Raw genomic sequence first — 27,789 nt, forward strand, 5'->3', positions numbered from 1 at the left:
TGAATCCTGGGTTCATCAGAGATTGCAACATAGACTTGAGTTTCAATTGTTTATTATCACAAACCAGGTGGGCTAAATAAATATTAAGGGAGCCAGTGATCCACTGTAGACAATATCAATATCAGTTGTACATATGACTTTGAAACTCCTGTGTAATTCCCTCATGATCGACCACAAATGTTAATCATTTTAGCAGTAATATTGTGATAAATCACTGTACAGTTACCTATTTTATGCGGGGTTAAGAAATAACCTTAAGGTAAAACAGTGTTATTTAATGTAAGATGGCATATATTTTACAAGGTGTTGATGTACCAAGTAACAAGTTGCTGGTGTCTTAAAAAATAAATAAAAGAGACCCACTATAATGAATGGACAAGATTCCAGTTCAGAAATATCTATTGCAATGTTGTTTCAGAGATGAACTGTTTGATGCTGCTTATACCTCTATGATTGAAAAGAATTAACAAAAATATAAAAAGGCACATGGAAGATATTTATAACCACATAGCACATAGTGGAATTACACGGTGATATTTTAGTCTACTAATGATTCAAATAACTACTTTTGTTCAAGCTTTATAAAGGGTACATCAAGACTGGGCCTGCTTGTTTGAATGCCAATCTTTGTTTTAACTGCTTTTGCCCTCGATTTTTTTCTGTAACATAGTTTGAAGACACCTTCCAACCTTTTTTACTGGATGGAAAAATATTACTTACCTGCTGGAGCCGTGTTACAACCATATAAAGCCTCTGGGAATCTTCAAAAGAGTATGCATTATTAAGAAATTATTGTTGGTTAGGTTAATAAAACATATCAAACCCTGGAATATTTGTAAGTATAAGACTAAAGTTAATGTCTATTATTTCTGTGCTGTACTAATACTCTTACTGGAATCAAAGAAATGAGAGTCTTGTGGATTTTGAAAAGGCTTGATTTTGATGAGCAGGAAATCTTGTGACGTGACGTCAAATAAGAAACTCTTTTTTAATTAGATGACTTGTAGAAGGCTTCTTCCAGAATAGATAGTAAACCTAGAATTTATTATAATGTTTACGAACATTTTACGAACATCTTATTCAGTTGTATGGTGACTCATGATAACGTTTTTTGATTGAATCTTTGCTAGCTCCTTTGTAATTTTCTATACTGTGGCCCCTTCTACTCCTTGTCTTCATTCACATATTCTAGTCTTTTCTCTTCCCTTTTAATCCTAATATTACTTTTTAAATTAGAAATATCTCGATGAGATGGGACAAATTGTTTCCAAAATAGTGATGATCATCTAGATGCTAATACCATAGAACAAATATTTCACACAAAAACACAAAAAAAATTTCCTGTATAAAGTCAATGACTACATTTCTTGGTTTGAGCCTAAGAGAGCATGCACAGGCGCATGTGTGTCGCTTACAAGACCCTATTGTATGCAACAAAAACTGTTTGTTGGCTTCATGTCACTCTTCTTTGCAGCCTCCTTAATTGGCCGATACATGCAAAACATAATCTCCGATCATTTATTTGGAGCAGAGACCAAGCACAGATTCAATTTCCTCTGCTTCCGACGAGATTGAGGTACTATTTCTTCCCCGCTTCCATTGCCTGCCTCTTCATAGCGCTTGCACTTGTATCTTGTTTTTGGCAGGCGTTACTTTGACTTACTTAAAATTAATATGCATTACTCTGCATAGCAGCAGTAAGACTGTCTGGAATGTCAGTGGTCTTTGCTTTACATGGAGAATATTGTCTATGGAGAGGGCTCAGGTTTCAGTGGGAAGCACAGGCCAGCACAGCTTCATTTGTCAAGTTGATTGACCTCGGTGACCTCGGTGATGCTGAATTACCCTTGAACAGAAGTGAAACCCTGTACAGAGCTCCCTGTACTATCATCCATGCTTCCACCCCTTCCCTCACAAGGTAGCTTTCAAAGAAAAACAAAGCCATTGCACAATGCAGTCAGTCATCCAAGCTGTCCGTCACCCGTTTTCTAAAGGACAGAGCAGAAAATTGTGGAAAATTAGCAAACAGGTTGCATGCACCTTTCATATGCATTGAAATCTAAACCAGTGCATGGGCAGATTTTCTATGTGTTTTCGAGTGCAACAAAAGATGTCCTCCTGTTACTAATCTGAAAAGTATTACCTTTTGCACTTATATCTCATTGGTCTTCATGTCCGATATTTCATGGCCTGAAACTACTGACGTATTTTTTTAAGATCCAGCATACACACACACACACACACACACACACATATATATGTATATATATATATATATATATATATATATATATATATATATATAAATATATATATATATATATATATATATTCCAACAACAAAGGATTCAAAGGATTACCCATAAGGAGAGAGCATCACAGGTAAGTTCAGTCCCAGCGTGAGGGTGCAGCGAATGGGGCTGACACACCCAGCAACATCAGCTGCCAATATTTTACCCCCCACGCGGAACACCGACCTGCCATGAACACCAGAGGATCCGGTGCTCGTGATCCACCATTACATATTGGCAGTGTACTGGGATACAGACAATGTAGCAAAACCACTGGGGTGTTTTGATTTTATGAAGGGGTGCCACATGAAAACCCACTGAGGAGCATTTGCAGGACTACAATGACCATGATGTCCAGAAGCCAGAGGGCGCGTTTTGCAGCTGATGTTGCTGGGTATGTCTGTGAGGCTCTCTCCATATGGGTAATCCTTTGTTGTTAGATTTGAATGTGGCTGGCCCGGTCACAGAGACTGCGCGCCGCGTAATTGCGGATCACGAGCACTGAACTATCTGGTGTTCACGGCAGGTCGGTGTTCCCCTTGGGGGGGTAAAGTATTGGCAGTGTACTGGGATACAGACAATGCAGCAAATCCACTGGCGTGTTTTGATTTCATGAAGGGGCGCCACATAAAAACCCACTGAGGCCCATTTTCAGGACTACAACGTCCATGATGCTCAGAAGCCAGTGGGCGGGGCTTATTATGAATAAAGTAGTTGACCGCCAATTTCATGTGTGTGAGTCATAATTGTTTGTGATCAAGGGCATGAGCCCGAAACGCGTTTGGCGGCTGATGTTGCTGGGGGTGTCTGCCCCATTCGCTGCCCCCTCACACTGAGACTGAACTTACCTGTGAGGCTCTCTCCATATGGGCAATCCTTTGTTGGAATATATATATATATATATGCTCTGTTTTACCAATGTCCAATATGCACAGAGTGATGCACTCATGGGGGTGAGTCATAGAAGATTTATTAGAACTCTGCGGCAAACAAGACGTGTTTCGGCAGTTGCCTTCGTCAGTCTCAGGCCCGCCGGAAACGGTCATCATTTTATCGCTTTTTCAGAATACAGAAATGAGCCTGCGCTGCCCTCTTAAAATCGCTGTCTGTGGTATTGTTTCTCTTGATCCTCAGGAGCTCTCCATAGGGAATGCTCCTGATCAGACTGCGCGGGTGACTGCAATTATCCTATCCTTTAGTTGATCTTTTATTTCCTTTTCCCTCTCTTTTTTTCCGTCCATATTTGTTGTATTATACAGTTGGCTGGACGCATTTGTAACAGCAAGCAGAAGGGGCGTCATATATGAAATATTTTATGTGGTAATTGATGCTGATTTGTATGCTGGGAGCATTAACAGTGGGGATAATAAGACATATGAAGAATGACTTATTAGCCCATCCAGGGCATAATGTTGGTTGTTTATCAATTTATGAAACGTTGATACTTGATGCAGGCAACAGTAATATTACGTCAATATGGCATCCCTGTGTTTTTTGACAGAAGTCTCTCCACTATATGTCTATTAGTTTGACAAGCCCATTCAGGGCATAATTGTTGTAGTAATTTTTATCTCCAATATGATGAATTGTATTTAAAATGAATTGCCTTTGTGATATTGTTCCTAATGTGCATCTGATGTTGCTAATATACTAGCACTGCTGTATTATTTACCATGTTAAGATGGCGTTGGATAATTCATTTGAATAAGCTAATTTCTGTATTCCACAAAAATGATAAAATGGTGACCGTTTGCGGCGCGCCAGGCACTGACGAAGGTGACTGTTGAAATGCGTCTTGTTTGCTGCAGAGTTCTAATAAATCTTATATGAACACTCACCACCCGCGTGTGCATCACGCAGTGCTTCTGGGCACTGGTAAAACGGAGCGTTAATTTTCAACATGGATACACCCACGTGCGAACATGCACCCGTCCGCGAGTGCAGAGACTGTGCTGTAGATACAGGAGATTTGATATATATCTTTCAGCCAACTCCCTTCATCCATTGGTCAGCAAGTATGTCATTCACAATTTTGTTCCGTCCACCCCAGCTTACAGCAGTGGCATACCATAGCTGCCTGCTCTTACATAATCTGCATTTACACACAAAAGTAGTCCCATTTTTAGTTTTAAAGAAGCATTCACAAACATTGGCAAAGCCAAACGTTGGCAAACATTGCACTACCTATTGGCTGTGCCTAAGCTTGTATATTTACTTATTTGTGTGCATTGTGATACAAGTCCTAAAGGTCTTCAATACTGTACCAGGCACAAAAGCAAGAACATTTGGCATCATCTAGAGTTAAATATACATACTAAGGAAATGACAAGCCATTGTAGAGTTCCATGACCATGTTTAAGCATATGGGTCTTAGCTGGGTGCCTTTTTGAGAACTTTCATGGTCATATGCAATATTCTTATATATGTACAGTCACAAGCAAGTAGTGAGGTATTTTTATCATACAGGTGCACTATGACACAAACACTTTCCTGTAATTTGAAAACGTTCCTGTAATACGAAAATAAAATGCTGTGTTTATAATGCGATAATGCTTTTGCATTTATTATAATGAATGCATCAATGCAGGAGTCCAGCATTATGACAAAATAGGATTTGCTTTATAGGGTTAGAATAGGCTTAATACCTTATAAATGTAAAATAAGTTTAAATTAGAATATTTTCAAACTTCGTACAAAGGTGAGGAATGTTGGACTTTGTTGTGACGTGATTGTTCCTGCTTTTCTAATAAATGATAATTTGCTTATTACTTACTGAAAAACTCATAATATAAGCACTTGGCAAAACCAGTAGGCATTAGCACTGGCTGTCTGCCTTTAGGCTTTTTCGGTGTTTGTTTGGTTTCTTCATTGCTAGTGCTAAATGTTATCACTGGGGAAGCCGTCGTCAGTCTTAAAAAAAACATTGGGTACAAGCAAAAATAATTTTTGATCTCAAAAAGCACACATTTCAGTAGGAGTCCCTGGCACTGAAGGGAGCAGTGTGTGTGTGTGTGTGTGTGTTTTTGTGAAATGGAAGAGTGCAGTCACTGACAGTGAAGTTAGCCAGTGGCTGCAGTGGTCCGACCGATTGCCTGTGCAGAATGCTGTTGTGAGCAGAAGAAAAATGCGACAGGCACAAAAACGGACCAATTGTTGAAGAGGATTGGCTGGAAGCCCCTACAAGTAAGTATGTTATACATATCATTTTACTAAAATCAAAAGGTGTGGGATACCACAGACCTACAGCTATGTACAATTGTAGGGTGTCGCTTCTTTCCCTATGACACTCCCCACGACTCAGTCCCTGCTGTCCGTATTGCTTCATCCCTCCCACTCACACCCTCCAGTTGTCTATGCTTCTCCCCCCAGCCACATTACAAAAAGTGCTATGAAGTGGCCATGTTATAGCATTTATTTTTTACTATCCTATTCCCTATCTTACACACTTCTCCCAATTGTCCATTTTACCCATTCCCTCCCTCCCGTTTTCCGTCTTGCCCACCCCACCCATCAGAAGAATAAAAGTACTATGATGTGGTCGGCATTGGCTGCGTCCTAGCGCTTTCTTTCTAACCTAACTTTTAACCATCCTGCTTAACAACATGGATAAAAGCCATTGGCAAAGCCAATAGCTCTCGCATAGACAAGACCTATTGGATTTGCCAATGCTTATTCATTTCCTGGTTAGATACCCAGTTTTTTAGATAAACAGCAGTTGTTTTACTTGGTCAAACTAAGAAATTCCATGCATCTTACAAATGGCAGATGTGATCTGCAGGTTTTTGAATCCCCTTGCCCCTGAAAAAAAGAAAAATCCTCAAAACGGGCAGGTTTTTGCAAAGGAGTCAGCAGATCTGTCCCTGCGCATAACATCATGGTTGTGGACAAATCAGCAGATACAATTTCAATGTGCCTACAAATATTTTAAAATTTAGTTGGAAACATGGTTGTTTAATGTTAATATTTTATGTATCTAGTACAGTTCACAATTTGTCTCGTCTCTACATAGAGAAATCTACAACTGACGAATTAGTACAGTGAGCTAATTAACCTGCTTCCTATTTCATAGCAGATCTGATTATGACCTGAAAAGAGAGTCCTGTGGCTATTTGATATGTGAATACAGAATCCGGGATCATGCTTGTACATATTTGTGACCTAAAATCCTCAAAATAATGTTCATATTTCATTTTTAGAAGCAAATGTATTTATTTGCACCATTATCTTTGAATCATGAGATCATCAGATTAGATATGGAGGTAACACATATGATTTTTAGGGAGCAAACAAATTACCTTTATGACAGCTAAAATGCCTTCGTTGGTTTCAGGATCCGTGGTGATGTTAAAGTTGCCTTTTTCATTGCCTGACAATATTTTGAACTTTGCGCGCCAGGCTGGTGTTTTAGGAGTATCCTTATCTTCGACGCGTATTCTGGTTATACTTTGGTTAATTTTTCCTTCGAGGATTGCACCTTCATACTGAAAAACAAAAGGATTCTGTCATAACCAAAAAAACTTCACTCTAAATAGACTTTCAGTGAAGAGTGACATATTTATTCGAGAGTTAAAGATTACTTTAGCTACACAATCTGTGTTGTGTGATTTGAAACCACCTGAGAATCTACCAAAGCATGGACATGGGTTTTGTACATTCAAAGAAGTGATTAAATCAATTCAGGCAATGCAGAGTTCATGAGAAAACTTGGAAAGAACTTGAATAAATGTTGATCTTCTTAGATTATCTCTTAACTCAATTCTCATGCAATCTCTATACCTAAAAGAAAAACATATTATTGTATTACTGGTCCATGAAATTGTTTTGATTAACAGGTTTATACTGTCAAAATCTATTGAAATGTACTTGTGGATACATCCGAAATGGATACCGCATTGTCTCATGAGTCACTTATCAATTTTACTTTGCTTTAATTTTCCATATTAATGCCTATTGTCTTGCCTCTGACTTGTTATGGTCAATGCTAGTTTATAAACTGTGGCATATTTTTTATCGGATACAAAAGAAAGAGCTTCTAAGGTTCTACATAGAGACTGCTTAGTGAAAGTCACTTCCTTTTTCAATCTTTTTATCTGTTGATGTGAAAAATGTTTCTTGATAATGTTTGAAACTATGTTCTAACATTCATTTCATATAGTGCAATTGGTCCTTTCTTTCTCCTAGGATAAAAATCTAGAACCCACCATCATATGCACATGATAGCATATATTCCAGGGCTGGAGTTAAAATAACAATTTCACCCAGAGCTACAACAGGTGCGAAATAAGTTCAGCTGGATTTGGAAAAGGTTTACAAGTAGACATTTTAGCAGAAAGTTATCCTTGGATTTTTTTTGTTGTTGTTGGATCTTTTACATATTTCTTTTGTGGTCTTGTCTTTGAAGACCATGCACACATTTCATATTACTTTTTTCCATGAATACTTGTAACTAGCTTATGGAAATTCAGAAGAGAATAATACGTATCTCACACATACTCACAAAAAATCTTTCAAAAGGAATCCATTGAAACACAGTTTGCTTGGGGAGTAAAACCAAGAACATAGCATATACATTTGGAACAATTAAGCAAATGTATGTGCCTTCAAATAACAGCATGAAACATTAAATCGGCAGTTTTGGTCATTATTAAAATTCTGTAATCTCTACATCCAGAATGCTAGCATGGGTGCAAACTTGGGAAATTAGCACATCATGGTTACCTCTTGTCACAAACACATCAGTGCACATCCTTGTTTAGTCTCTATTATCCAATAGGCAGTCTGCCTTGTTAATCCAAAATTCTCTTGTTGCCGTACAATCACTATTCTTTCAGTCCACAATAGAAACGCACAGTATCCGATAATCCATGGGAGACAGAAGGGGGCAACTCAGCAATGCCTTCAATCTTTTGCAATGCAATAGGCCTTGCATTTAACAACGAAAACATAAATAAAAGGCATTGTCATTTACAATGGCAAAAGTTAAAACTCGCGTAAATGCAAGACCTATTGCATTATAGATGCTTGTTTTGGGAATGCGACTGGGTCAGAGCTATCTGTGTTGCACGACTTATCAACAGCTGAGAAAAACCAGCTACATGGCCTGGGGAGTTGACCATAGATAACGCCTTTGCTAGGTCTATTTCTCAAACCTCCCGCCCATCGCATTTTCATTTCTTCAGATGATGTTAATAAGGATACTTAGTTAGATAATTCATATGGTAATGTGTCATAGTTCCAGCTGGTAACCTACAGTTAAACAATCTACAATTCAATTGTTAATTACTTCCTAAAAACATATGTAAAAGATACTAATGAAACGGGTGTGAATTATTCAAAAAATAAATGTATGTGATGTAAATAGAAAGGGTACAAGAATTAGAGTAGCATAAAAATGACTGAGGTTTACAAAAGAATTCTGTACTAACACCTCAGAGTCATTAATGCGAACTTATATTCCAAACATAAATACATAAATAGAACCGTGAATCTGAACAAAACAGAAAACACTTTCTAAAGAAAATCAATCAAAAAGGAAATAGATGCAGTTGTCGACGTTTCAGTCTTGTTGGTGTTCGCATCCGTTAGACCATCTTCAGGACAATCAAATAAAGTGTTGTATGACCCTTATGAACATTTCATGGGCAATGTCTAATCATGACTGAGTCTGTTATGTAAGTAAAATCTTCCTGGTTAATTGCACCACAAAAAAGCTACTGAAGATCTCTTTCAAACAAGCAAAGAGCGGACGTTACTCCTATGACTGGTGGCTATCCCTGCAGTCGGCGACCAATTATAAGGCTCTGGTGGAGACCCCTGTAAAAGTTTCCTTGGCATTTGTGCTTGCAAAAGTCAAATTAAAAAAGGAGTGCAACTCCTCTGACAGTCCACTGTGAAAACAGTCGGCGTTCGTAGGAGAAAATAAGCGTGATACTTATGTCAGTGAACGTCAGACACAAGAAATAGCGCTACTTCTCCGACACGCCGCTGTCAATACAGTCAGCGTCTGTTTTGACCGAAACGCCGACAACTGCATCTATTTCCTTTTTAATTGGGGGCAGGCCGAGCAGTTACCCAGGTCCGGTTTCCGTTCCCAGTCTGGCCCTGAGTGGGAATTTGAATAAGTGGGAGTCACAAATATTTGTGTGTGATGTTTTTGGCCAAAGTCTTCTCCTTGCTCTATCTGTGACTAAAGGGCCGGCAGAGGTCACAACGAATACTTTTGTGATGGGTTTTTGTTTGATAATGGCTTCCATAAATCATCCCTCGAGGTGCATTCGTCCGGTGGAGCATTCTTGTTTATGAAGCTGCTAAATTCATTGTCCGATCCTGGTGTAAAGTAACAAAAATGTTTGTTTTCTCTTTTTTGTTTTTACAATTTTCTGTATTTTACTGTTATGTTTATAACCACACTTTGTTTATCTAATTAACCAAATAGTCAGTTAAGTTTGAAAAAAGCAGATGCACTAGGACAAAGGATAAAACACAGATAGTAATCAAAGTGAGTGTTTACATCTTTAACAACCACATTCATGATGTATGGTGGAGGAGCATCGCCCTGCTGGTCTGAGAGCAGAAACAAATAAAACAATAAGAACTTTGTTATTATCATTATCTATCTCTTTGCAATGGAGCTGTGTTAGGGCAGGGGGGAGCTGGACTGGGGTCTGAGCCTGGGAGGAGTGGTGAATGCACACTCTCAAAGTGCGCATGACTGCTTGGCCGGCCGTCTTGGCCCGGCAACGCATCATTCACACTTAGCATGTTCCCACCAGGCTGCATTACACTGCCTGGTAGGGAACATGCCCAGGCCCCAAGTCCCCATCTGAGTGCCGAACCACAGCGCTCACACCAATCACTACGCTGTGTTGCAGAGTTGTGATTGTTTTAGGGCAGCCGGGTGCTTCCTGCTTCTGGACTTGCCAGGAAGAGAGCCGGCAGCCACGGAAAGGTAACCGTTTTTTTAATTTTCTTTTCTTTGATTACTGCTCAGTGGGAAATTCCATTTTGTCCAATGCTGCCTGGACCAGACGGTTGAACCAGGAAACTATATCTAGATTGTAACTTGTCCCCATTTTTCTCCCAAATCAGTGCTTAGATGATGCCTTTATTTGCTCTCTGGAGCCTGTTACTGGATAGCTACGGACCCAAAACAACAACAGATTGGTCTTAAAGATACAAGTGTAAATGAGTGTGCTGGATCTGATGGTTTAGTGGATTATTGTGTCCAATGTGGGGACCGGTGTTTGACCTCATGGTCATAGGTTCAAGCCCCAGTAGGTTTACTCAGCCTTTCATCCTTCTGAGGTTGATAAAATGAGGATCATTGAATTGGGTAACAATACACATCAGTTATTCAATGCCAAGATGCCCTTGGGTGAATGTGTGCTTTACAAAAGCTTATGTTATGCGTGCCTTGCATCATACAAGGAAGGCTACAGAAAGCACATGACACTGCGCCAAATAATAGTTTACTGGGAAAGGCGGCGCGTAGTTAGAAAGGGCTACCATCAGTTTAGCTCTGATCAGAATGCTGCCAATTACCCATAAGGCGTCTAAAGGTATCATTCTGATTCCTAGATTTGTATATGCGTTCTAAAGTGTTTATTGTTTTTATTGGTAAGGTAAAATAAATATACTTTTTTCTATTTTATTATCCTTTGCTGCATGCAAATTTAACACACGTCTAGCTCTCATAATCTAGGTCATGCCCCTAATTGTGATGGCCAAGCCCCTTTAATAGATTTGCCACACCCTTTTTAGAGACAATGCCCCGCGCCCCCAATTTTTTCATCCTACTTAAAGCCCTAGGGGCCTTATTTATGAAGGCCTTGCGCCGCCGGTGCGTAACTTTTAACATGGGAAAAAGTGACGCACCGGTGGCGCAAGGCTTTCATAAATGAGGCCCTAGATATCTAAAAAAAAAAAAATCGAGGGGAGAGTGGGTCTTCCTTCACTTGACACTGATGTGCCATTAGAAACTTACATTGTTGTTACCATATATTCTTGTGATTTCGCCACAAATCATTTCATATCGAATGTTTTGGGAAACCCATCCGATAAAACTGGGGCTATTCCACTGATGGGGCAAAATTGTGAAATTCGGTCAAATAGGTGCATTCACAACTGCAGACAAAAACAATTCGACCCGTTTTCGTTTCCATAACAATTGCAACCTTTGAGGTGTGGACAGTCATGCTACAAGCATCCTGCCTGCAGTGTGTTCTGTTTGTGAGCCGCCCCTCTCCCTCCACCTATATACCGCGGGCAATATGCCGTCTTAAACTGGACTGGGAACACGTGACGCACGGTTCTTACGTCAGTGATACGTCAACAGAAAATACTCGGCAGAGTGTAGTTACGATTCCGTGCTGCTGACAGTCATGAATGTCTTTGTAAGAATGTTTCGTTTTCTCACCTATTACTATAACATTCCATCACGAGCTGCGTGACTTTTAAGTATTGCTAATTCCTCATGCTAAACACTGAGGTGATACATTTATTTAGTGTCTTTAATACCATGATGGTTTCCGATTTTAAAGTTGTTATTATTATCACTTTATTTTAAACATCAACTTTTCATTTGCTGCAGCGAGGGAAGATTCCCAAAATGACAATTAAATTCACGTGGCAAAATTGTTACTTCGCAAATAAGAGGGCCAACAGAAGCTAATGGCCAATCTTAGGGCTTGATTACAAGGTAAGACGCTATTTATCAAGTGGCGGCCGGCACAGGTAAGAGTGGTAAGCTGTGGGGTGCGTGCGAGGGGGCCAAGTCAACTGACAACGGGCTAGGGAAAATTAAATAAAAAATATATAAAACCACTTACTTTGCCTGCCACATCGCCGACTTGGCGATGTGGCGAGCGCAAGATAAGTGGTTTTATTTAGTACTAGCAGCCCGTCCCGACGTTGTCCGGGTATGAATTGCTGCCGGCCAGTAGTATATTGTTTTGTGGGATTTCGTTTTGATAGCATTCCTTATCTGTGACAGGCCTGTGAAACGCTCCGATTCACAGTGCACTGCTGATGCACTTAAGAGTGCGCGTTCAGTAGTGTGTGAACTCGAGTTTCCCTACTTTATTTTTCCTTGCAATATTATATAGCGCGAACTCGACAACATGGCATGAGCACAATTTACATTACAGAAGAACGCATTCATTTGTGGTAGGCACGGGGAGACAAAGCAATTTGCCTGGAATCACAGGATGTTGAGCTGATGCCGAGATTCAAACGTAGCTCCCATGCTCTAAAGTGAGCAATTCTAGAACTTGTGGCGGGAGGTGTGTCTAAAAGTGTATGTCGGTGCTGGCCATCAACGAGAGAGACCTGTGCATTTTTCAAATCGGTGGTGAAAAAATATGAGTATGTTGCTGGAGATGTGGGCCGCCGTGCCACCAATGTACTTACCGGGGGAGGGTAAACACCCATTATTCCGCAACTTTCTTTCCGCATACCATCACTCCGCATACTTTCATTACGAAAGTACCATGACTCCGCAATGCCATTATAACGCATGGCATTACATTTTATATGCTTTTACCACGCATACATTTACAACGAAATTCGTTGTAAATACATTAATGGTAAAAGCATGTTTTTTTAATGTTTGGATAAGGTAAGTATGGGTATAGGGGTATATGCTTTGGGGTACTGAGGTATATGTTTTGGGGTGTTTGGGTATTTTAAGGGTTCAGATATAGTTTTGGGTTATGGGGTACAGGGGTAGTTTTAGGGTTTAGGGATAGGTATGGCTTTTGGGGTACAGGGGTATTTTTAGGGTTCAGGGCTAGGTTTGGGTTTTGGGGTATAGGGGTATTTTTAGGGTTCAGGGGTAGGTTTGGGTTTTGGGGTACAGGGGTATTTTAATGGTTCAGGGCTAGGTTTGGGTTTTGGGGTACAGGGGTATCTTTAGGGGTCAGGGCTAGGTTTGGGTTTTGGGGTACAGGGGTATTTTAGGGTTCAGGGGTATGTTTAGGTTTTGGGGTACAGGGTTATTTTTATGGTTCAGGGCTAGGTTTGGGTTTTGGGGTACAGGGGTATTTTAGGGTTCAGGGATAGGTTTGGGTTTGGGGTACAGGGGTATTTTTAGGGTTTAGGGATAGGTTTGGGTTTTGGGGTACAGGGTATCTTTATAGGGTTAAGATGGGTTAGTGTTTAAGGGTGTTGGGGTATTTTAAGGAGTAAGGGTGGGATATGATTATGGGGTGCAGGGGTATTTAAAGGGAGCAGGGTGGACACCCGGAGCTGGAATGTACAGAACCTGGGAAGACAAAACAATGAAATATTGGGCACAACGCTCGCTTTTTTTCATAATCCCTCACCCAGCACGCGCCCACAGCACACGATATGAGACATGGCATGAAGGGCGGAACGTACCACACGCCCCCAGCGTTTGTCACGCCCCCAGCACACTCCCACAGCACAACGTAGACACACCCACAAGGGACTACTTTGCTGGCATGGTTCTTTAACCTTTTAAATGTATATGGTGGGCGTCTGCATAGCCTATGTCCTTCTGCTGCAACTGCCCCTTCCAACGCTGTATTGGGTGTTGTGATTAGTGCTGTGGTTCCTGAGATTACCCGCCTCAAAGGTTTGGGCTCTCTCTTTATTATATTAAGTATAGATTGTATTCAATTTTACCTATCCCATCGTTTTTCGATTCAACCCTGCACCCCGCCCCGCCCTACCCCACCCTACCGTTGTTACCTGTGGCAGCTGCCACTTTATTTATCGCCCCTGATACCACAGGATACGTTATTTATTGGATGCACTAAATAACACCTATTACGAGTTAATGGGGAATAACATGCATATTTTGATTTTTAACCCACCAAAAGGATACAGTAAATACAGTATGTTTGGCCTGCCAAAATTTGACTAATGATGAGCTGCCTAACGTATCTGATAACTCGTAATTCCTAACCATGCAAAAATAGGAGTTTGCACATGGGTCATATTATAACAAGCAACTCGTGATCAGGCCCCTAGACATTTGGAAGCCAATGGTCAGAATAAGAAAATGCTGAGGTACGTTTTATTTTTATTGAGAAGCTAGGGAGATGGGCAGCACAGTGGGTCACACGTAAATGTGATACAGTGAAATACAACAAACTAGAGTAAACTATCGAAAGGTTACAGGGGACAAGGGGCAGCACTCAAGGGCCTCATTTAAAATTTGCCAGAGTGTGAGCTCCACCATATATTGGAACTAGCGGTCCCAACGCTCCATTTACATGTCGCGGCTCTGGTGACTGAGTGGAACCAGAGCCGCGGCCATTTCTGGCGCACCACAATCGTTGGTAGCTGAGGCAGGGAATGAGTGACCAAGACATAACAAACACCCCAGCAGCCCCCGCGGGGCGGGGGGCCCCACTCTCTTCAGTAAATGAAGGGGACCCCGGGCCCCATCTGCTCTTCGATGAGAGCTGTGAGAGTTTTGTTACACCACTGCACAACCTTTCCTCCTGCAAAGAGGGTTGTGAGAGATGTTGAGAGGAGAAAGAGGGTTGCAGGGAGTCAGCCAATGCCACTTTACTTCTCATGGTCGGACGAGTGCGAGGAATGCAATGAGCTCCTGCAGGGAGGGAAGCAGGGGGTACTTAGAGTGCAGGGACGTAAGTGAGGCCGGTAGGGTGTTCCTGCAGGGAGTGTTGTGAAGTTGCATTGCATTAATGCATGGAGGCGAGTGAGGGGTGTAGGGAACTCCTGAAGTAAGTGCTGTGAGGGGAGCAGGGAGCTCCTGCTGGAAGATAGGGGGAGGTGCAGAGTGCTCCCACTGAGGGGGGAATGAGAGGTGCAAAGATCTCCAGTATTGAGCATTGTGAGGGTGCAAACAGCTCCAGCAAGGAGGAAAGGGAGGGGTGTCTAGCTCTCCTGCTGTTAAAGCCCTAAAGGTCATAGGGATCACCTGCATGATGGAGAAGGAGAGGTAAAGAGTGCTCCGGGGGGTGGGTAAGTGGTGCACGGAGCTCCTGTAGTGAGAGCTGCGATGGGAACAGCGAGTTCTTGCCCTGATACAGTGTTGTGAGCGCTCATTGAGCTTGTGCAGGGAGAAGAGTGAGGAGTGCTGTGGTCTGTTGTTGAGTGGAGAGAGTAGGGGTCTGTGGTGGGCTCTTGCAGGGAACATTTTTAGCATGCAGCATGGTGTGTTTTGGGAATTTGCATGTGGTCTGCACTAAAAAAGTAACAGAAGACTGGTGCAAAACCTTTGTAGATCTTGGTCCAGGTGTTTTATCAGCAAGTAACTCAAGGAGGTAAGCCCTTGTTGCCTACTTTTTAGGGTAACTAGCAGGCTATGAGTCTGAATCTGGGAAGAATCAGTTCAGGCGTTCACCTTTCTGATGCTGATATAATAAAATGGCAATAGCAAACAAACCGCCTTAGATACCTTAAACATGCCTCTACCAAGATGGAATACTCTGATGGAGTAGTGTCCATTAATTTACGTCTGAAAACGAATGACTGCAGGAAAAATAAAGTGCTGCAATGATGCCGCACAAATTTACATTTCTCTGCCGCACAAATTTGCTAATCAATGCCTCTAAATCCTGGGGGGTCTGTTTGTGGAGGAAGAAATACTGGAGAGAACCACATTCAGTATAAAAACATATTCTTTGGGAAGCACTGAACAGTATCAGATTCTGAAGGCAGCCATTGCCAGAGGAAAGGGACAAAGAACAAGAGAAACACAGCATTTTACACAGTATGCTTCTTCAGGGACCTGGACACTCCTGATCAAAGAGGGTCTAACCAACCAGCCTGCTCCCAGGGCTGTCTTCTGCAATGGACCCCATCATAAGAGAGTCCTTTCAGGTAAATTATGTCCCAATACATCTCAAACCCTGAACATAGGTCATCAAACAAAGCAACATTCTCTACTGTTGATGATTGTTAGAGATTTTGGACGGGTTAAAGAGAACTGTTCAATCTCTACACAGGATGGTCCTTTTGAGGCTGACTCTTGATCGTGCCTTCTTCTGACCTTCTTGAGGAACGCTTAGGCTGATCCCACTTGTGCGAGGATTATCCTTTTTATTGATAATCCAGCTTCAGCCTCCTCTACTCCTAACCCCAAACCTGCAAATTTTCTGTCCTGCAAGTGATTGTGGGGCGGTGGCAAGAATTTGTAGGGTGAAGGGTCACACATACAGGCATGTATGAACCTTCTTGATTTTTGAAGCATACACCAGGACATTAGTAAATTGGAAAAATGTCTGATGATTCAGCAATCTGTCTATCCATACAGCGTTGACAATTTTTAATGTAGAATATCATGTATTAATTTCATATAACTCAATAGTACCAGACGTTTTTGCCCAACTGAGAGCCAATTAGCAAGAAAAAAGCTTGTGAGATTACTTGTATGGCCAACATGCTATTGGAAGTTTTTGAAAAGTCTTTCTGTGGACACCCTGTTTTTGTTGGTTATTCTACTTCAAATTAAAATGAAGTGCTGTGTTTTATTAAAAAGGTGGGCTTGCAAACAGTGATTTTAATTTTTAGGTATATTCACTCAGCCCTGGATCTGCACAACTTTATTGTAACAGAATATATAGAGCATCAGTTTAGTTCATCAAGTTGCAGTTAGACAAGAAGGGTGGTGGCACTTTACGTACAAGACAGACAATGGTAAAAAGAACAATTTGCACAAGGGAAGTGGCAAACCACTGAAGAACATAATCCAAAATCGTGCATCCTCAGGGGGAAGAAGGGCAAAGACCCATGCATAAGCAAAGTAAGATCATAGAGTAGCTGCGAGCAGCCATGTGTCAAACAAATTATTCCACAATCATCAGCAGCATCCAGAGGTTCAAATGTAGGCATACACAGTTTGATTAAAGTATGGTTTGCATTCCTAGCTAGCCTCAATGCGTAACTAAAATAACTTACTTTTTGATCGATAATGACAGGCATATGGTTGTTCCCATCTTCAACAAATATATTAACAGTTGCCGATGATGACAAGACTGGGGAACCATTGTCACTTGCTTTTATGATAATCTGGATTTTTTTTGCAGCCTACAATAGAAAAAAAATCAAACATATATTAAATGCAAAGAAAGTTTTTGGGCAGTCAGATATGCCTTTAATAATGTGCTCTGTAATGTTATGTATTTATTCATTATTTTTTTATTTGTAATACATGGGAGGATGCAGTGTCTGTAAAAAAAACATCTCTAATGTCATTATCACAGGTGACTTCTTTAGTCACCTGTAATAAATAAATGACACAGCTGCTCAATGGTAATACATTGTTGCAGTTGAGTTCTAATGTCTGATGTGTGTGTATTTGCAAAGTTGCAACCATTTGCCAATTTGAAAGTGACACACCAGGTTCCTGTTACACGCTCTTGTCCCATAAAGTTTCTGGACACACTGCTGTGCTCAATTTGTGTACAAAAATAAGTGCAGGTTCCCACAATGTTTCTAAAACCCAGTGGTCTACTTTCACCATGGACGCAATCTACTTCCACCGCTGGCATTCCCCCGGTCTATATTGTACCCCTGCTTTCCTTTCTACCCCCTACCTTTTGTCAACTGTTTATCCTCACACCCCTCTCCCCTTCGCTCTCTTTCTTTTATTATCCCGGGCATGTTACCTCTCTCCCTCTATTTCTGATTTGCCCTTTCTTTATTCTACAATTGGTACCTTGCCTCTCCCCTACAGTTCATGCTCTGCTCTCTCCCCAATCTATGTAGACCCTTCACTTTTTCTCCTCCGACTGTCTCTGCAGTGTAACCATGCTCTTTAAAAAGGTAGAAATAACCCCCACGCGGTGAGCCCACAAGCAACCACAGTCACAAATTTAGCACTGTACTCACCTCACATATACATGGAACACCAGAGTGGGAAACCCTACACAAACTCCCCTGAAACCATATATTGTAAAACCTACTCCAACGCAGTGCTTAATTTGAGCCAGTGGTTTCCGGTGCTCGGCACCCTCACTTAATTGTCAAGTGCCAGACACGTGTTTCTCATCTGTTTTCTTTTCCAGAGCCTCAAGCCCCTTTACAAAAGAATTGAGGCTATCATCTGCAACAAATCACCTTTCCTCACAAAGTGACCCCAATTTCCCAATGTATTCACCCCTTCTTTCAATCCAGTAGGCACTGACCTCATAATTCAGGCACCCCTTCCCGCGTATCAATCCGTTCTTGGGATCAACGGTGAATGTCATGTCCGAGGTGGAAGGACTCTGCGACACAAGAGAAAAGATGACTTCTGAATTTGGTGTGTCTTCTTTATCGTTATCGTAGGCATGGAGCTGGATAACTGGATTTTCTGTGGAGAAGAAAACAGCCTTTACCATTGATACACTGCAGGTGGTGAAGGGTGTGCACAGCTGCTCCACTGCTAAGACAAAAATAAATGTTCATTGTGGCTAGGGGTAGGTAACCCAGCAAAACATCAGCAGCAAGAAAAGCAAAAGCAGTGTTTACAGCACCTTCCCCAGACCTACAAGTCAAGTAACTGAATGCCAGCAAAAATGAAGCAAACTTACAAAAAAATACCATTAAATGGGGTAATAATAACATCCAAGTGGTCCCGTCACCTGGGACGCTAGTATAAACTTCCATCATAAGCACCCTTTGCTTCCAGTTTAGAGTAGACCTCATTAAAAAATAGGCATAAATAGTGATTTTACCTGTCTTCTGTTTGGTAAATTATCATTAGATTAACCTGGTGGCAGGTGCAAAGGCACCACTTTGTGATAGTGGTACTAACACACTCAAAGAGGGCAGGAATACAGTTTGTGCATGCTATTCTCCAATGAAAATTGTGCATATATTAATAGGAAGCAAAGCTGCATCCAGGTACAGGAGCTATGCATTTACTTAAGGGTGTCATTGTGGCTACTAATACACTTTGGTTCTAAATTGTAATAGTCCCGACTAACGTTTAAGCACCTAAACTAAAATGTCTGTGGTGTGCAGTGTCTATAGACAGTCTCCATGCTTTATGTTTGAGTTGTGTTGACCTCTGTAGATCAGCTATGATTGTGCATAAAGCCCAGCCCTGGGGTGCCATGAGAAATGTTAGTGTCTGTTCCCACGCAAAGTGAACCTCTGCATGTCCCCCCAACCTTTTCATACATTTGTAACTTTCTGTATGGGTGACATTTTATAATCACCCCACATTGACATGCGCGCTTCATCACTACAGGTCTGGCTACAGACACACGCAAAGGCATGACATCTGCCTGACGCCCTACTGTCTAGCTTTGCCTGCGTCGCCTCATCAGCCCCTGACTCCTGGAGCAGTGGGAAGGTCGAGGAGGGAAGTTGACCAGCCTTATGTGGACACAGATGAAGCACCTCATTATCTTCTCCTGCCCTTGTTCCGTGTCAAGAAAATGCAAGAAACACTTAGCGATAAAGCAAGTCCTATTTAGGGCAGGATTACATCTTGGGTGGTCTGGCAGCGGGCCGCCACGCCAGCAGCCACTACCAGACTTCCAAAGTCAACCTACTCCCACTCGCCAAATTACGAGTTTCCTTGTTTTCTGGCGGGTCGGCGCACAAGGCGGTCCCATTTCGGTGACTATTGAAAAGGAACTGCAATAGGAGTGCCCGAGGCTGTTCCTACTCGGCATCGACTGTGCAGTCCATGCTGTGCAGGAAAGGGGGTTGCATGCAGACAGGGGGTCACAACATGTGCCACCTTCATGAATCCCCTTGCACAGGGCAGCAGGTGTTTATTCTCTGCCAGCCTTTTCACGGTGGGCTCACCACCATGAATAGGCTTCGCCGCCAAGCATATCGCTTCCCTAGACCACTGCAAGACCAGCAGAGATTGTGGATCCCTGGCGGGTGTGGTGGTCCCCTGGAGGTCCGACCGCCGTAGTGGTAATACGACAGTCGGACTGTTGATGCGGCGGTTCACGTCTGCCACCGCACCTCCACCGTGACTTTGGCGGTCTTATGGACTGCCAAACTCACAATTAGGGCCTTAGCCAAATGATAATGGGTGTAAAACTTTTTGAACTTCGGTTTGCTGATTGGTGCGGCTCATTCACCTTAGCTTAATTAACCAATTCCATCATAGGAGTTCCCCACCAGTGTTCATGCCTGATCCGGGACGCCTCGTTGCTGGGGCAGCTGTTCGCGCTCAATAAAACGTTATAACATAACGTTATAACATCCCAGCTGAGAGAAACTCCAAAAATGTTTCTAGAGTTCTTTAACACCTTGAGTACCATAAATGACATACGGCAGAGGGGAAACAGGTTCTAGCACGATTGACAACGGCGAAAGCTGACAAACTAAGAAAACCAACACACCGGTTACCACAAAGGAGATACACGTAAAGAATAGAGTCTCCCAACAGAACCCCATTGAGGGTCTGAATTATCACCTCAACTAAAAAAGAGCACCAAGTTGGAGAATAGCCTTGAGAAAGTCGTGGGTTACATTCCCGCAACGACGAAACACGTGTTGGCTGTGACGTCTCCAGAAAATTAAACAACACCAACAACAATCCAGACCTAAAGGATCAGATTTATTTACGAGTGAAAGACTGATGTATGGTGGAAACACATGTATACTGCTTAAATTAAGAGATATAAAACGTGTGCTAAGGAGTATCAAGTACCATAAATGACATATCCAGGTCCTAGAAATGAGGGTGGAAGTTTCATGTGACTTAAGGGGGTTCATAGCTTGACTCATACAATGCATTATATCAGAGATAGCACTTTTATTCATTTCCGGTTTATAATATTACAACCGTCAAGGAATCAACCGTGCAGCATGACCAGGACATGTGGATCACAGACAGTATGATATTTACAAAGCTCACCATTTTCAGAGACACCACTGAACTTACCAAAATTGAAGGTCTCCTTCAGAGTGATATTCACTACATCATGCTCAAATTTGGGCGCGTTGTCATTTTTGTCCTTCACCTCAACATTGAAGATCAAGGACTTATCGACTATCCTCCCCGAAGCCCTGTCCGCAACATCAAAGCGCACCTGTGAAAAACAGACACATTTCTCAAAAGGATGTCTCTGTTGTAAGGTAGACTTCTGTTCTACATTTAACATTCCTAGATATTTTGGGTCTGATAACATATTTGAGCATTGTTTATGGTCCTTCAAACCCACCAGCAATACTCCATTGTGTGACAAGCTTAGCTTGTTCGAGAGCAAGTTTGTGCAGCTTTGATGATGTACCTATTGGCTTCCAAGCACTGTCTTTCGATTTCCGGCATGTCAGAGTACATCCTAACTTGGTTTGCCCAACACAAACTGACACTTTGCACTCAATTACAGAAAAAAACTGTGCTCTCTTCTCTTCAGTGCATATGGTGAACTAGGGCATGTATTGAAGAGAGGGCAGCAGTGATGGTCATAACAGAGGTTTGAAATGCATCTCCTACCTTCACTGCAGCCAGGACTGTTCTTCCCTTGAAGGAGGGATGGGACCCCAGATTAGGGGTTCCTTCTGTGACTTCACCACTTTGAAAGTCCCTTGGGGTGTTCTCAGAACCTTCCACACCCATTTTCAGACAGAATTCTCAGGCGCTCACTAAATACACTCCACTTTCCAGGTGGTGCAGAGTTAGGATTCCTCCTGATAGTCTCTTTGGCCATGAGCCATATGTTAAATCTTAAATGGTGCACCTGCATGGATAAAGACATGTCCTCTTTCTAATAGAAGCACACCCCTACTCAAAAGAAGAAACTCCCCTTCACAGTGAGCGAGCACGAAATGTGTTTGTGCCAGGCACCCGCAAAAAATGTATTACTGTAGGAGCGATGAAAGCATCTGCGGTGGCTTCTGCATTGCGAAGGTGCCTCAGAAGGGCAGAAAGGAAGACTGAAATGCTCACTGCTTTTTTAGTAGTTTTCCAGATTCTAGCTCTTGGACTTCCTGCGACTTAGGGGCCGATTACAAGTTTGGCAGTCTGATAGACCGGCAAACCCACGGTGGTGGTGCATCTACCGCCGCACTGGCGGTCCAACTGCTGTATTACGAGCTTGACATTTGGACCACCATAGGATCATTGCTACTACCAGAGATCTGCGTTCCCTGGCGGTCTTGCAGTGGTCGGAGGCTCACAATATGCTGGCGGTGCTGCCACGGCACCACCAAGCATATTGCAAGTTTCCTCACCTCTACAGTTTTCACGGTGGTGAGCCCACCAAGAAAAGTAGTGTGGTAAGGAAACTAAGGGGGCCCCACAGGGATCCCTTTTGCCTCTGGGCCAGGCGGTTCATGCAGGAAGGCACAGTATGTGCCCACCTGGCTGTATGCACTACTGTTCCAGCACGTCATGGACTTCACAGTCCATGCCGTGCAGTAATTTGCAGTGGCAGTCCCACGGCGCTGCCTTTCTAAGGCTCACATACAAGCCTATGAAAGACACCACTGAGGGCCACCCATCGCAGGATCGCCCGAACTCTATTTCAATTGGAATACAGCGGATCAGCCAGTCTACAGATTTGGTGGTCTTGGAGCATGGCGCTGGCATGGTGGCCTTTACAATGAGAACAGAGGGTTGCAATGCTGAATTTATAAAGTAATAAGTACAACAAATTAGTGCCCGGGTCCTTGTCTGGAGGCCACTGCAGTTTGCACCACACATTGCCACTGTACTTACACAGCTATTATCCATCGCACTGAAGTGTGGCAATTCAGACTGTTCAAGGCCACCAACGCTTTTAAAATGGCTTGGGTGGCAAGTATTCGGTGGTGTTAATGTATATTGAATTAGCAAAGAATTGTTTTTCTGCTCATCTTCAAATTACACAAACAGCGCCACCATGTGGCAGCTGTCATAAATTCAAGGTCAGGCAATTAAGTGGCAGTGCCGGCAATTACGTTTAATTGCTGAGCACTGAAAACCACTGGCTCAAATTAAGCACTGCAGGGTTGTGAGTTGATATTTAGTAATAAAGATAGGTCATTTGTTGTATGAGCTCCCTTTTTATTGCTAAAATTTTCCAATTCAACAACACTGAAAATCTTATAAAAAGGAATAAATGTGATTTGCTCCGAGACTACAGGATCAGCGATGAAAGACAAAAACCCACGGGTTGTACGTCTTTGTGTAGGCAATACAGTACAGTGATGGATCTACATACAAACTATTCTTCTAAAGGCCATCCTAAGAGCTCTGATGACTAGATCATTTTAATTGTAACAACATCTTAGAAAATATCCTTATCCCTACTCCAGAAGGATCTCCTCACTGGAACAAAATGAGTTATCCAATTCTATGGCTTGATTTAACGTTTGAGCGAAAGGTTACTCCGCCCATTTAAGAGATGGATATCCCATCCGCTGAATTACTATACCCTTATAACCAATAGCATTCATAAGATGGTGAACTCTTCTGCCGTACTCTAAATTCCTATAAAATCAGTAGATTTGTGGAGCACTTCTTGTCACCTCTGATGTTATCCAGACATTGACGCACTTAGTGATGGTGGTACCTGTGGTTCAGATTTGTGACTATCATGTTGATCTATTAATGCTCTTATTACCTTCATGAAGGAGCAGGGCCAATTTGATTTCAATTTCCCAATGAATAATTGTATGTCACAGCCAATCCAATCATGAATAAGCTGCTGGCATTAGGGCACAGCCCCACCTCACCACTGCCCTGTCAAATGCATGACCAAAAACACCAGCAACCTCCCAGGAAGCTTCTGAGAAAACCATGGAAACACATTTTGTCAGTAGCACAATTGCCTTATTCATACTCTCTGTGACTCCCACATTCACATGCAGTCTAACATTTTCTTGGCAGCGATATTTACCACGAATAAAGGAGTCTTCTCCCGGTCAATAGTACGATGGACATAGACTTTTCCATCAGCGTCATCCACAGAAAACAACCCAGGCTCGGGAAACTCATCCACGCCCGGGCCACTGATGAGGTACTTGATGGTCATGTTAACTGAGCGATCGTTGAACAACTGTGAGGGAGAGAGGAGATCTGTTAGGGCTTACTTTTCACAATGACAGTGACCATGATTGCTGCTTGTGCTGATAATAGTTTAAATACAAAAGAAATAGACATGCACACAAAAAATGACTGAGAAGAAAGAAAATTGTTTGTCCTGTTCATCAATTTGGAACATAACCCCATCCTTTTACAGGAGAAAGAGTCCCTTAAAACAGACCTAACTCTTTTGCGATTGATCAGTGGGGTAACCAGTCCCAGCACCAAGGTTTATTAAAACTATTCAGCGATGGGAAAAAGACTCCAGTCTCTAGGGCTGTGTTAGTTGTGACATAGTCTTTGAGACCCTGGCTGGATTGGTTTCACTGGTAGTACTAGAAAAAAGTACGTAAAAAAGCAGATGAACAGTTAAAAAGGTGTACTTGGGCCAAGCTCCACTAATAAAAACACACGAAGAACAACAAGAAATGTAATGCTATAACCAACAGAAACTGGGAAAAACAAAGTGACAAGTACACGAACAAATGAAAAGTAAGGGCGGGCTGTAAAACCCTGTTAAGATGTATATTGATTATATGAGATTTTACAAGCACAGCGCAAGTAGGCTAAACCTAAAAAGTACTCCATGACCACCTATCTAAATTGCGTGGGCAGACATCTAACCATTTCTCCAATGGCCCTTGGCGATGGTGGAGACAGAGCAGTCTCCAATGTGGCCAAACTGAACGTCCGCCCACATTTAAATATGGCGGGCAGACCTTCATGTTGGTGATAGGTATACTTTGTGGGCATTGCAACAGAGTGTATATAAATCACACCAAAGCTTGCTAACCTTGATGGTTTGACAAATTACTAATGTACTAATGTACTAGGCAATGTACTAAGCAATATATAAACATATAACACATTAACAAAAGAGCAAGATCAGAATAATAATTTATTGTTTGTGTACCTAGATATGCACATTGTTGTTCTTATATATTAAGTTTAACCTGATGACGGAATGTAACACATCTGGCATTCATTCTGCCATCTTTATGTATACATGATATGCAGTTATGCAGTGCCAGCAGGAGCCTCAGGGCAAAGGCAGGTGAAGCTTAATTTGAAACAAATAAAGGAAAGGGTGCAGTGTTTTTCTTATAGACAATCAATCTTTTATACCATGTTCTGGAGTTGCAGAATGCAAAGGATAAATGCTTGTTGTTTCTGTCTCCTGCCTCTTCCACCGCTCTGTAATTCCTCCCTTGCGGTGACTTGTTCACAAACTGCATTTTGAAGTACAATTAGTACTACTACATAAGTATTACCCACATACTACAAAATTCAATTTGTTAACCTATATACGGAGGTCTACGCCTCAGCCTCTCGGAGGTCTACGCCTCCTAATTTTTTTTTGTGCGGAGACCTCCATTTACTGTGGAGATCTTCATGTATGGTCGCATATGCCTTAGTAGTAAATTTGAGAGGGATGGAGGAGTATCTATCAAATGGGCAATGGGGTTAGGGAGGGCATTAGGAGGTGCATGCACCCACCCACAAAATTGCAAGCTGACCCCTCTTCATACATTTTAGTCCTAAAGTTACTACAACTAAAACGACCCAAGACAGTTCAGACCTGGTGTAAAAACCACAGATAACCGGCCACTAGTACCGCAACACCCTCTCATTGAAAATAATGGAGGTAAGGACTTAAAATAGCACCCTTCAGGGTCTGATGATGACATTAGGAATCGTAAAAAAGAGTACTGAGGTTAAAAAAAGACAATTCTTGGCCACATTGCAGCCCATAAGAACAAATTAATGATGGAGACAATGTAGGGTCTCCAGGTAGCATTTTCCTCCCCTCATATTCTGGAGTAAAACCTACATTTCAATGCCCATTTAATACAGTATAGGGTGGTGAAAGGCAGGTGAAATCAAGAAGAGAAAACTTTGATATCCAGTGGGCTCCTAAGAGGAACACTTTATGCCCAGATCTTATTTTCTTTTTACTAATTATTTGACCCTTGTTCAAGGCAGTAACACAAACTGCACTCACAGGCCTCCTTTCTTAGGTGCATAGCTGACTTATCTTTTCCATAAGCATACTAGGATGCCCTTCCATGGTTTGCATTAATGCCAATTAGTTTCCAATTCCAGAAACCCTTTCAGTTACGTCATTAACAGCCCTCCTCTGGAGATGGTGTCCAGCAACTATGTATGGACACAGCATCTCTGCTATCCAGATGGTGCCTCAACCTACAATAATGCTGCCACCCAACCATATCTTTGGATCTTCAAAAAGGATATACATGTAAATTCCTCAATCTTAATTTTGCAACCTGCAGCATTTCTTTTGACTAACAGTCCAATCAAGTTCTTTGTATTTTCTGTGTCATAAAAGACTGTGAGATACCCTATTCTGATCCCCACCTCAAAAGAATCAGTTGAGACCAAAAAAGAAATTAACAGTGATTTGACCAAACAATTCATTTAGGCAAACCCTTCCCCTACCTCGCCAGCAAACTTTGGGAATGGTCCCGGGTCTCCTTCTTCCAGTACAATTGTTGTTAAGACCCATCTTCTTTTTGAGCGTCGTAATGTCTTCAAGCTTTCTGATAGAAAGAGAGATGCCCCCTGTAAAGACAAACCAGATGTTCCATCTCAGCACTTTAACCACTCTATTGCTTTATTTACACATCTCACAATATTTTTTACTTCACAGTGCTTTTCAGCTGAGAAACCATTATCAATTTGCAATCTTTAACATACCATGAGGACAGCCCACATTGAAATGCAAAGATGACTTAAGTATCTATGTTTGGGCAGATACATTGTACTAGAGGTTTGAAAAATCATCATTCTATCTCCAAAGTTGAGCAAAATATATATATAATACTTTAGTTCTTGAAAAAGGTTCAAACTGACAACCTGTAGAAAATGGGAAGTATTGATGTACATAGGCAACGTTCATTTCCCCCTTTTTCCACTCCCCTCCCTGCACGCACCATGAATATCGTAAAGCATTGGCTGCATCCCTCAGCCCGCAAAGGCCTGTACCCATGTGTACATGATAGCCATTCTAGGCGCCTTGGCCTCTTGCCCACTCATTAGAATCACTGGTTTCCCTCCTGCGCGCATTTGAGCACCCCCCCCCCCTCTCCCGCTCTCACATACATAGACCATGAAACCCAGCACTCAGCGCGACCCTGCTATGAAAGGCAACCCTCCTGCTTGACCCAGGCACCCCCCCCCCATTTCCCTCTTGAAGAGGCACCCTTCGCCTCAGCTGACATAGCCCCCCAGTTGTATCTGACTGCCCCTGTTCTCTCATGTACAGGTCATAAGATCTCTCTCTCTGCGCGACTCTGGCCCTGCATGCACCCTGACCCCCCCCCCTCCTTCTCCTCATATGAGCAAGTCATAAACCCTCTTCTTTCGCAAAGCCCTGTCCTTGAGAGTCACGGCCGCGCCTGACCAGCACCTCCTTCCCTTCCATGAATACCCCTCTATTGACAAGCCCTCCCTCCGCGCTCGATTGTCCACGCAGGCATGAATACCACTCCTTTGATGACCCCTTCCCCCGAGTCCGGCTGA

At 42.3% G+C, this 27,789-nt stretch overlaps 1 protein-coding gene across 1 annotated transcript in view; it reads right to left on the bottom strand.

Annotated features, from left to right (window-relative positions):
• Positions 1–27,789, bottom strand: part of LOC147706377 (cadherin-like protein 26) — a 290,718-nt gene that overhangs the window by 63,943 nt on the left and 198,986 nt on the right. The window contains exons 2-7 of the mRNA XM_086932875.1: positions 26,707–26,829; positions 24,065–24,223; positions 21,124–21,271; positions 18,413–18,579; positions 17,184–17,312; positions 6,587–6,772 (exon numbers count right to left, since the gene is read on the bottom strand). Of these exons, the coding sequence (XP_086789001.1) occupies positions 6,587–6,772; positions 17,184–17,312; positions 18,413–18,579; positions 21,124–21,271; positions 24,065–24,223; positions 26,707–26,829 (912 nt within the window). The remainder of the gene's footprint in view (positions 1–6,586; positions 6,773–17,183; positions 17,313–18,412; positions 18,580–21,123; positions 21,272–24,064; positions 24,224–26,706; positions 26,830–27,789) is intronic.

The sequence above is a fragment of the Lissotriton vulgaris genome, chromosome 7 (genome assembly GCF_964263255.1).
Source record: "Lissotriton vulgaris chromosome 7, aLisVul1.2, whole genome shotgun sequence".
Taxonomy (NCBI): Eukaryota; Metazoa; Chordata; class Amphibia; order Caudata; family Salamandridae; genus Lissotriton; species Lissotriton vulgaris.